This window comes from Symphodus melops, assembly GCF_947650265.1.
Source record: "Symphodus melops genome assembly, chromosome: 19".
Classification (NCBI taxonomy): Eukaryota; Metazoa; Chordata; class Actinopteri; order Labriformes; family Labridae; genus Symphodus; species Symphodus melops.
The window spans coordinates 8,642,025-8,654,150 of record NC_136709.1 but is presented as its reverse complement, the minus strand read 5'-3'; the positions used below and the strand labels follow the sequence as shown (position 1 = coordinate 8,654,150).

The 12,126-nt window shown below is 43.2% G+C and overlaps 1 protein-coding gene across 1 annotated transcript in view; it reads right to left on the bottom strand.

Annotated features, from left to right (window-relative positions):
* LOC306840032 (connector enhancer of kinase suppressor of ras 3-like) overlaps window positions 1-10,093 on the bottom strand; it is a 45,186-nt gene extending 35,093 nt beyond the window's left edge. Inside the window, exon 1 of the mRNA XM_079369043.1 lies at window positions 9,823-10,093. Within this exon, the coding sequence (XP_079225169.1) occupies window positions 9,823-9,874 (52 nt within the window). The 5' untranslated portion in view covers window positions 9,875-10,093. The remainder of the gene's footprint in view (window positions 1-9,822) is intronic.
* Window positions 10,094-12,126: the final 2,033 nt, after the last annotated feature.

The following is a 12,126-nucleotide window of genomic DNA, read 5'->3' as shown; positions in this document are numbered from 1 at the left end:
ACATGCAGTCTAATCTTCAATTTAGACCGCTACAAAATGACACCGACCTCAAAGTGAGACGACCCAGCTGAGGCTGGTCTGTCCACACGCAGACAAAGGCATCTCTGTCTCTAAAAGGCGTGATGGATGATGACGGATGACGGCAGATAGGGTCAAAGTTCGCGCAGGGCCGTCGTTGGTCGAGGCACATCAGCAACTCGTGCGAGCCTCTGGGCTCAAGTTAATCCTCACCTCAGCAGCTTTCAATCTTAAACATCTCGTCCGATTTGAAAGTTCGAGCTCGGGTAGGATCGCTCGGTTCATGTTGAGTGGAGAAAGGTGAAAGGTTGCTTTTTGGGCGTTGCAAGTCAGATCACAGGAGGTCAAGAGAAAAATGTTTTGGCTGTCGCGTGGGCTGATGCATGATGACTTTTTGGCTACGAGCGCATCTGAGGATTAACGAGATGAAGCAAGAACTGACACCAGAAACAGATGAAGCAGACGGCTGCAGGCCCAACAGCGAGCGTCTCCTCAAACTAAATCTTCTTCAGGTGGAGGCGTGGAGAAAAGGAATATGAAAACACTCGCACCACACAATCAGTCGAAATGCCTTCAACTAGAATATCTCAAGACAAAAACATGGATCAGGAAGAGTCCTTCCTCAGGGTCTTTGCCTTTTTTGAGGCTCTCGTCCTGGAAGAGAGAGAGCTGCTCAGTCCGATATAAGCCCGGCTACTCAACTGCATAAACGTGTTCCTGGAGTATTCAGTGTCTTCCTGCTGGTCGTCTGGCAGATGTTTGACTCATTCAGCGCTACATCAGAGCGGGGAGAAATCAACAGTAAGGTTTGGAAAGTCGCTTGTGTGAGGCAATTGATGTTTTCCTTCGTGCACACAGCGGCTGACTTTTTCCAATTGGAGCCCCCTGAAGTCAAATTTGATCATCTGAAAGCAGCAGGACTGGACATATAAGGAGTGGGGACATTTATCACGGGACCAAATGTTCAACCTGTGCAGTCATTAAGCATGCGATGAAGCTGCTTCCTGCTTCACAGGACGTCATTTTAAACTCATTCACTGATAATGGGAATATGTCCAATTACACATAGCATTAATAAAAAAATATATCATTATAGTGACAGAGTCTGTTGCTTTGCCCGACATCCTGGATTTATGAAACATCTGTTTATTTCATGTCTTGCACAAAGAAAACAAACGGTTTGTGGCGGATGTGAAGAAGCAACTGTGGCAGATTTGAGTGGGAGGTTGTTTGGAGTGCACGTGTGTGGAAAAGCAGCTGATCGTTCATGTAAAAGGCCTGAGACAGTGTCAGGGGAGTGTACAGCTGTGTGGCCCCCCGTGTGTTTGACAGGGACCAGGGGTCGTGACTGGAGCGAGCCTCTCAGGCCAACACAAACACTCGCTGCTCTCCGGCCACGCCGCAGCCTGTTAGCGATAGCATAAACAGCCACTTCAGAAAGGACAAGGGCTTTAAAAATGTCTCCACCACTCCTCTGCCCTCTGCTTCTTTTCCAAACCACCATAATCGTTCATCTTTTTGTGGCCAAGTATTCCAGATGAAACACCGTTTTTAAGTGTCCTTAAACGACACAGTGCAACACAGTGGCAGCTCTAGGATGGGAATCATCTTTGCTCTTCCCAGTTTAAAAATAATAACAATTTTTAAAAAAGCATCAAGAAAAGCAATTAAGAACTTCCACTCTGTGCGGCCCAGCAGGAGTCACTAACTGAAAATGGGATGTTGCTCAACAGGCTCTGGTGTGTTTTGTGTATGAACAGGATTTCTAAACTACTCACTCTGCTTCAATGTATACATTATGTCCAGAGGAAAACAACTGTGATTAAAGACTGTTGATCTTTGCAAAGACAAAGAGATGGAGGGAGAGAGGCTAAACGTTCGGGATCAAAAGGGCAGGGACGGGGGGAAAAAATACAAAGGAGAGACAAAGAAGAAAATGACCACGTTTAAAAGTTCCCTTCTTCGCCAGAGTCCGACCCACAGAGACATAAACAGGTTATAGAACCCCCCCCCCCCCCCAACACACACACACACACACACACTCCCGTACACCGTATGATCAGGGTGGCCCGACGTACTGATTACAGAGCAGTTTACTAACAACATAATAGTTGCCTATGGAAACCACAGTAAAGATGAACACGGTTTTAGGAGGGAACGTGTCCGTGGGAAAAGTGTGCTCTTATAGACACCATGTGACCAGTTGAGACTTATCTTTGCATACATTATGTTGTGTTGCAATGTTTTGGTCGTCTTTGATGGTTGAGCGTAGTACTTGCTCGGTTCCGTTGTGCATCACCCGTGGAGCGTCTCTTCATAAGAGCTCGGCTCGACTAAATCTACAGCAACACCTCTTAAATCCAGTCAGTGCGGCCCCCCCCCCCTCCCCCCCCCCCCCCCCCCTCCCCCCCATCACATCCAGCAGCAGGTCTCGGCAGGGCTGATTCCCTTCCTTGGTTTCCATTTACACATCTGACATTGTTGCCCGATTTCTTCCAAGGCTAAAGCACTTTGTTAACCCCCCCTCTTCACAATGAAGAGCCAAAGCAACGACTGGCTCTGTAAATAAAAGGGAGGTTACTATGGTGACAGTGGAAGTAGGGAAGGGGGGGGAGGGGGGGGGGGGGGGGGGGGGGGGAAGGGGAATGGGGGTTAGATGCAATTGTAGGAGGGTGAATTAGGGAGAGAAAGAGGAGACGTCAATGTCAAAATCTGAGGATTTACAAGTAGCTTGTGTTGAGGGTCAGAAGAGGAGAAGTCAAAATGAACATCATCTATCCCTTTGTAGAAGAAGAATAAACCACTAGCATGCTAACAACAAGATTCACACTCAATAAAGAGCAACATATCATTAGCTGTCCCTTAAAATCCCCAGGGATTAAACTCCTGTAATGTGGCAGCCTTCAGGCCCGGGGGAGCTGTTCTTCTTCTTCACCTGCAGACCGTGTCATGGGACCTATGACACATTTATTCACACACTGCATGTTGTCCTGTGCTCACCATACTGACAGCCAGACTGACTGTCTGTCATGGTGTTTCAGGACGAGTCCTCTCATTTTGTCTTTGTGCTCCAAAGCAGTGACAGATGCATCCTGAACACACATAAGTTACGCCGACATAGAGCACAAGAGAAATCCGCAGGTGAGGTTTGGACACCTGCTAGCGCGGCTTCCCTGACCTAAGTCGCATAAAAGGGACCGTCATGCTGCCATAAATAATACATGTACTGTTCTCTGGAAAGTGAACCGCGTACTGTACAAACAGAGATGAAGAGCACGTGAGTAGATTTTCCCAGGTGGTTGTACCAATGGGAACAAAAGAAAGGATCAACAGAATCCCCCATGATTGTTTCTCTGGTCTGGAATATCCTCAAACAGGAGGTACCACTCCCTGCTTGAACTAATTGAAACCCTGGGTTTGCTCTAATATCCTTTGTTGAAACCTACTGAATCGAGTTCAATGGAACACATTTCGTTTAATCAACTTTCTGCCGCTTAAAGATAAAAATAAAAATAAAAAATTCAGATAGTACAAATTTATTCAGTTTGTCGTTGTAGGAGGTTCAGAGGTTGCAAACCGAGTCCTAAATGGTGAAGCAGGTCAGGCTGGATCTTTCATGCTTGGCTCATATTCTTGAGTCACCTGCATACAGTCGATATACGTTACTGTTTGGAGAGGACAGGAATGAAAGCAGTAAATTGGATTTTACATCATTAATATCTAACCGCTCTAAGCTTGAGGAATCTTAACGACACATTCAGTAAAAACATCATGTGAGTCAGAGCTCTGTCCACGTATAAGTATTATGAACTTTCCAGTTTTGTGTTCTGCAGAGCGGCATGGAAAAATCACAGATGAAAAGAACCACAAACAAAGGATTGGGCCTTCCCATTAATCATACAGGTGTCTTTCAGTTTCCTGGTTCAAACACTTTTCACCCACCGAGCCAATCAGGGTTCACGGAGCCATGCCGGTAGCGTCTCAGGGCTCATCAATGCACCGTCAAATGTTGTGCAAACAAAGGCTAACACATTACAGCTGCCTTGTCTATCGGCACTCTCTAATGTAAGAAGACAGCACACGAGTGTTGACCGACTCGGGCACGTCAAAACAAGAACATGTGCATTGAAGCCTACAGACAATAACATGAAGTCCCAATGCGTTAGCTGCACAATGCTATCCTGCAAACACAAAATGGAATGGGGACAGAAAACAAGGGGTCAGGGTATTCTCTTGAGGTTTAACTGGAGTCTGTGTTTCCGATGGGTGACTGTCGTGTAAACTGTGTGAATAACTTGAAAGGAATTCAGTCACTCGAGAGTGGAGGACTGGGAAAATCTGGACTAGTCTGAACATGCACAAGCTCTGATCTGGCATCTGCCCAAGATCACAGTTAAACCAGAAGTGAGTAACAGTTAAAGATTCCTTCATGATCGAAATTAAACGACACGACATTAAAGCATAATCATTGATGTGACCATGTACGGTCAGGCGTTTTAGATCTGTTAAAAGCGTTTGGTGGCTCCAAATTCAACAAAGGACATGTGTGACCTGTTTTGACAGCCCATTCCCAGAGGTGCTCGGGTTTGGTCAGGGGGGAAAAAACAGTTGACTGCATTCCTGTCATGTTCTGGGGTTATCTGAGCATTAATGTGTTAGCAGTGCTTAGATAGCACTGCCAGCCGAGCCACGGGCTGCTTTATTTCTCCCCACCACTACGCGCACAGCTCTGGTACGGCAGCGATTTGAGACTCTTAATAACATTGGTAAGACTTCAATTGCATGACTGCAAGAGGGAGCCTTCGGGCACAGTAAAAGCAGCGAGAGCCAGCCCGGGACACGCACTTGACATCCCTGCACGAGAGGTCAGTCGGCATGTGATCCAAGTTGGCCCCCGCGTCCACTGTGCCACCTAAGGTCTGATCTTTTATTCCCGCGGCTTAAGCGTAGCACCTTACAAGCAGAGTCTCTTTGGGAGCCGAGCCAAAGAGCTTGCAGGTCCTGCTAAGCCGAGATCATCCGGGAGATTTGCAATGTGCATTTTAGATTTGAATGAAAAGCAAACTGGTCTAATGCGGTCTGGCAGGCATTTGAGGGGACACTCTCCTCTCACGGCACTCAGAGATGAACCGTTGGAGATACATGCAAATGCAAAGTGATTGTGGATTACTGATTAAAATCTTCCTCCCTGCCGAGGCTATAAACGCATCACAGATTATTAGCTGGAACTAGTAACACACTTTATCAAAGCTGTCTTGCAGCCTGAAGTGAGTGAAAACTTTCAAGCGCAATTTTAAGACACAGAATGTAGTTTTTTTGTGTGTCTTTGTCTCCTCAAGATTATTTCTGCAGAAGTCTCCATATGGAGCAGCTCCCGAGGCTATGAGACTTTGGACACCAGGCCGTGTGAGAAACAGGCCATGGAGGGGCCGACAGGAACCAAACCAAGCCAATCCCTTTCAGTCGCCTCTCCCCAGAGGGAATCCTCTTACAGCACTTCCCCTCAACTCTAAAGGTCATTTTCTATGGAAAGGTAACAGGGTTATCTGCTAAATCAATTGAACACAATAGGGCTGATTTAAAAAGCTAAATAAGTTGAAAGTGGTAAAATGACAAAAACAGGAGCTTTCTCTCTAAGGGAGGACAAAGAAAGAATAGAATAATGATTCCAATTTGTGACTTTCCTGTAATACATGGAGCCTTTTGATGGGCTTAACAGATTCTCGTTGTTCTTAAAGATTGCATTTGGAGTCATTGAACACCTGTCCTCTCCGCACATCCACACAGTCTGCAATCTTAGCTAACATGGATTAATCAGACCAGGGGTCTTTTAAACCCAAACGTAGTACTCCACTAGTTCCGATTGAGCGACACTTCACAGAAGCGTTGGACGCCTCAATAAAAGGTTGAGGGGGTCTGCACATCTGTTCACACTCCAGTCAAGGAAGTGTCTGTTTTAGCCCTGATAAGGATCATGGACCATCACTGGCCCACACCTCACTATCAGCTCGAAAGATAAGGCTGCTGAAGGTAGCCATCAGTGGAGCCATTCAAGCATGTGTCGACTCAGACACGAGCTTCATGTTTTTCCCCAAGCACTCATTTGGTCAACGACAAAAGCACATTCACGCGCGCCACTTCTCTGACCGGCGAGTTATCACCCTGGACCTTTGGCGCAATTTGAGAACACGGAGAATGCTACGCGAAACCTTTGCTACAACTCTTGTGTTTCCATCTGCATGACATCAAAAAAATCAACAACTGTGGGATGAAGTGGTTGAACTATATCCGACCGTTCATATCAGATATGTTGTTATGGGAAAGGGTCACACACAGATGGAGCCATTCTATGAGTAGATGTGTGTAAAACGGGCCTCTTTGTCAACAAGGGCTGTGAGAAGTCCAGCCTACATCAGAAGAACTCTTGCTCAAAATAAATCCTTATCAAAAATACACACACCTAATACAGTATGTCTGGATTAAGAACTCTGAAATGTGATGAGCCAGTATTCAAGTATGGAGAGCTGCTACTGGAGGACAGGCGGTGGATTTGTTGAAGTGGGGGAAAGGGCACTTAGTTTATTATATTATATCTATACTGATCTATACTTCTTTATATTATATTTTTATAACTATATATTTATACTCTAGTCAAAACTGCACTATATTTATTATACTTTATAACTATCAATCTACTGTTCACGTAACCCTCTGATTACACGTCACTTTAAAAAATGTTTTCACTGGCCATTCACTGCACATTATTAATGTTTTTTATTTTTCATTGTCCTGTTGAGTTCATCCCATTATAGTTCTCTGTATATATCCCCCCATACTACTTTGGAATTGTATTTATGTTGCTATTTTATTGGGGTTTTTTGTTTTTGTTTTTGAATTCTGTTCTGCTGCTGTAACGATCGAATTTCCCCACTGGGGATCAACAAAAGTCACATCATATCTTGTAGGATATAGCTCCTTAAATATAGCCTTCATTAAATTGCTAAATTGTGTAATCAATTTACTTGCAGAGCAGGGACATTTGTACTGTTATCAGTCAAGTGCTTGTGTCCTCCAGGTTAAGTAGTTGCACACGTGACGTATGGAATAGTGATCACATGAACACTGGTCCATCTGGAAGATCAGAGTTTGTGGGGAGGGAAATATGCCTCAGGGCCTCTTTAGTCCCCAAACAACAAATAAAACTGTGTTTAAATTGAAACAAGCAATTCCCCTTTCCCTGGCAATAAACATCCACCAACCACTGCTTGATCTCCTTGAACAATGGACGCAAGTCATTAACGACTGCTGCAATACACAAAAACAGACAACACCCTGAGGCGAATGAGAGCGTGTGTAGGGCCTTTTGGGTGCTTTCTGGGAGTTGCATTTCACTTTTGTCATGCAGGCGCAACCCCTCTGGAAACAACCGTGTTTGTCACTGTGGCGTAAACAGGTCAACATTAGGCCATGACCCTGCTCCTGGCATGGCTTCCACTTCGCTCTGATGCTGCTCGTCGTCGGTGTGAAAGGATTAAGCAGGTTGTTCTTCAGCCATCCGTGAGTACATTGTGGCTGTTGCTGCGTATGAAGGCAGCGCAATGTCTTCTTTGTCATGGACACTGATAAGAACTTCAGTCCCTTCTTGGCTATGTACTGGTACTTAGTCGTTAAACACAAACATGTTAGACCTGATAGTGGAACACAGGCTGAGACTAAACGAACATGTCCTCACTGAGATTGACTTGCACGTTGAGTTTACCTCAAGATATGACATGTTAAAACTTTCAGAATTAAAGGAATACTTCACCCCCTTTGCATTGAGCTTTGTATCATTAGAAACCTGGCAGTATTTTTTTTTAATGGTCTTGCATGCCACCCTCATTTTCCCCCTGAGTCGGTCGAGCTCTGTGTTTCTGTTCTGAAAAGGAGACTTCGACGTCACAAAAAAAATCTTTTTGGTTAGCAGGGCTGAAACTACATGGCTAGTTCCTCGTGTTATAGCTACAGATCTATCACAGATGAGTGGGCGGGACCTCACTCCCAGAATCCAAAACTGATCATCCGCCATATTGTGTGTTAGCTATATGCTAACAGGCTGTGTGGAGAAAGCTGATAATAACGGAGAATGGCGAAATAAAAAAGTAGGTTCCAACTTCAAACTGATAAAGATGAAGAGGCAAATCACTATTTAGAATCAGAATCAGCTTTATTGACGAGTTATGTTTAACACATAAGGAACGTAGCTTCAGTAGACTGTGCTCTCAAATGTAGACATGAAATATTAACAACCACTAACAAGTGATTAGAGACTGATACGTACAAAACTACATTTAGCCCTGCAAAACAACAATAAGGAAAGCTTCCTTTTGTAGACGACTGCATCATCTGTTTGTCCTCACTGTCACTACTGCATTATATTTTAAAGTTACATCATAAAGTTGTCCAGCAATAAATAGATGACATGTTCTGATGTCATCCATTGCCTGGGTTTGTAAAGGGATGAATAAAATGTCCTTATGAATGGCCTGCTGTCAGTTCACTGTTCAATGTTTGCAGGAAGGTCTGAAAATCCACTGGTTAAAACCTAGAGACAACTGCTGAGTCAGATTTGAACAAGACTGACAGCAAGGGGGGGGGGGGGGGGGGGCGGGGTGGACAACTAATCCTCTGTGCGTGGGTGCCCTGGCTGAGCCCTTTTCACTGGACACACTGAAACTAACCCCACCACCACCACAATCCCCAATAGCTCCCCACTATCAATGAGCACTGGCAGGCATGCTTCAATCAGCAGTTATAGCACCACATCACTGTTATACAGCCAAATATTTTCAAAAGCAGCTCGACCCGACACACTAACTGTGGAAGGAAGTCACCTACGTTTGCTTGGGGAAGTTTCCAAATTTTCCTGACAGTAAAGATCAACAACTTTGTGTCTTTTTGCCGGCCACATAAACAACCCATTACTCTGAAAGCCAGATAATATACACACGCACAATTTAGATATGTAAGTGTTGGAAACAACAACGCTGTAAATATGTCCAACCATACTTCACATGCCATTTGGTCTCCCTCACTGGAAATACCAACGCTGTGACTGATCCAAAACTGATGACGGCATTCCTCTGGGAGTCTGAAACAGGTAAGACTTTTATGGGTGTCAGAATCTACAAAGCACTAAAAGCACCAGATGACTGATGAGATTCAACAGATTAGACAGTTTCCCCAAGAAAAAACATACAGGTTTACATTAGAATGAGTAGTTTCATCCCACATCATTTATGAAAGTGTAGCCCACTATGAGTAAGTGATTTCATAAACAAGTGTTCATTGTTATTCCTCACCTGCTCAGTTACACAACGGAACTGGTTTGAGGTAAAGACCCGGGGGGAACAGTGTTTAGTGACTTGATGTTTTTGATATATCAATGTAAGACGAGCCTATAATCGGACGAAACACCATTTCTTCACACTACATCACAGTGTGGTCTTATGTCTGTCAGCCAGAACACAAACTACACTAATTCAAAGATTAGCAGGTGTATTAAAGTGCGGCGCGTGACGCTCGTGTGAATGAAAAAAGCTCAACTTGCTGACAGTGAGAGTAAAAGAAATGCAGTCGTGTTGTTTTGTGTGTCGGCTGAGGTATGTTGTCACACAGGAGCAGTTTCTATGAAACCAACCCGAGATAACTGAGGAGTTCAGAACACAGAAACTTTCAAAGAGGAAGCAATGTCGTTAATGGACAATTGTTTCCGTCAACAAAAAGTAAGTTAACGCGATACACACACAGCGCTCCGAGGCTTACCTTTCATCCAGTCTAAAACTTGCTTTGGTGTCCACTTCGTTATCGGCTCCATGACTTCTTTAACGCAGTCAAAGACACAAGAAACGTGTCTAAGTTTGTAGACGAGGGTCTATGATTTCAAAACCAAGAAACTTGCGCTCACATTCTTCGCAACAGGTCGGCGCTACTGCAACTCGTCTGTGTTCACCCAGTACACGACTCTGGACACGCGTGACTGGAGGCAGGACTGAAATCCCCCACAACTCCTCACCGCCCGGTCTGGGATCACTGCTGCGTTCACGGTCTATTGAGAAGTCCTGTAAAACTGGAACCTCGGTGCTTTGGAAATAAGACTTAAAAAAATCGAGTATAACATGCTCTTTTCAGATCCAGATACATTTGCAATTTGTGCAGACATTGTTATTCCACCATTTTAATGTTTTTTGTGTGTATTGCATACCTTTTGATTTGAATCCTTGTGTTTCAACAAGTAACAAGAGGGAAATCCTATAGATGAAGTTCACAATGTCGCCACCAACCTATCTTCTTCCTATCATTTTTTTTGTTTATTTGTACCTACCGGTTTGATTTTTTAATTTAGAAAAAGACACAAACGTAATTTTGTATTTAACTTGCAGTTTTATATATTGGCATAGAAATTTACAGAGTCTAAATGAATGTAGCGCATGATGTTTTTTCACCGCCCTGTTTTAAAAATGAAGGCATGTCATTGTGTATGAAAATGATAAATAAACAAGAACACGGACAACGTCTCAATCCGTCCATGTGATTTTAATGGCTACTTATGGTGTCTGCTCGTACATATATTTTTGTAAAATTTAAACACATTATTTTTCTATGGCAAACTGATCCTTTTAAATTGACATTACGTATGAACTATAATAAGCTGACTTTGTTATACCATTATTTAATAAATGAGAATACAATATTTTACAGAGGAAAAAAACATGTCACTCAGAAGGGACTCATTGTCTTTATTAAAACTGAATGTGACCCACTACTGCTCTCTGTTGGTCGTTTGCTTCTTCACAAGCATAATAATAGACTGAGCAGTCTGCCTTACATGTCTTGTACAGACATGCTCACAACGGTGCTTAACATTGTAACACCCACTAATTGTAAACATTGCTAATTTAAATGATATAATGTTATAAGTTATAGAAACGGAGCAGTGAGCGCTGCTTCTACTGCATGTCTACTGCTAGAACAGCGCCAAAGACGAGCACCATGTAGCTTTATCTGTCTGTATGCCTTACATTTTTAAGAAGTTTTATGGTTTCTGACATTCGATTACCTTTTTTCATCTTACTACTTCCAAACAAACACACCTTGCATGGGACAGTCCAGACCTTACCAATTACTTTACAGCTGGAAGATGTGCACTGCACTGTAATCAGCTGAAGATTAAAGCTCTGCTGTTATTAAAGTTCAGCACACATCAATTTGTTGTGAGACAAAACATACTGCCTAAATACAGTTACTTACAACAATTTGCTTAACTTCCCACTTGCACTGCCCTTACATGCTAATATTACTGATCAAATGACTGAAACAAGACAGACAATTATTAAAATTAAAATAAAAAAATAAACACAAAACAAAAAAACACCTCTGCAAAGAAGTTACAACAAAGATACAGGATTTTTTTAGGCCATGGAAATTGCAACAAAATCAAGTACATATTTGTATCTAAACAACAGACAACAAATGTTTAAATTTAGGATGTGTTCAGAAATCAATGACTGGTGAAATAAGCCTGAAAGTAAATCAATGCTAGAAACACAGATTTCAAGGTTAAATAATATAACACACTTCAGATTTAGGTGAAAACAGCTCTCCACAACATACACTTCAAATATTCGTCAAGATAAGATCCATCTAATGTTGGTGTTCTCTGTTGCCAGACATCACAAACATTTCAGATTGCAGCTAACGGGAGAGCCAGAGCCCCGCTCAGTTCTCATGGGAGAGGGCTGGATTGAAAGGGATTTTGGGTGGTGAGGAATTCAGGGGAGGTCCTCCCTGATAGGATTAAATGAATCATGGGATTGTTGTCGAGGTGAGGCAGAGGGATGAAAGGGCTGTTTAGTCTGTTTGAGGAAGTCAGCGTCCAAGCTCTGTGGCTGAGGGCAAAATGCAAAACTGGAAGAAAGTTATGAGCTATTCTTGGCTTTTTTTTAAAAGGTTAGGATAACAGAAAGCTTTCATATTTCCTCATACAAACAGTCAACTTCAATAATCACAAAGCCAAAGCTTTAGAGCAAAGCCAAGATACGTATCCACATTAACACAAAGAATGAGAAG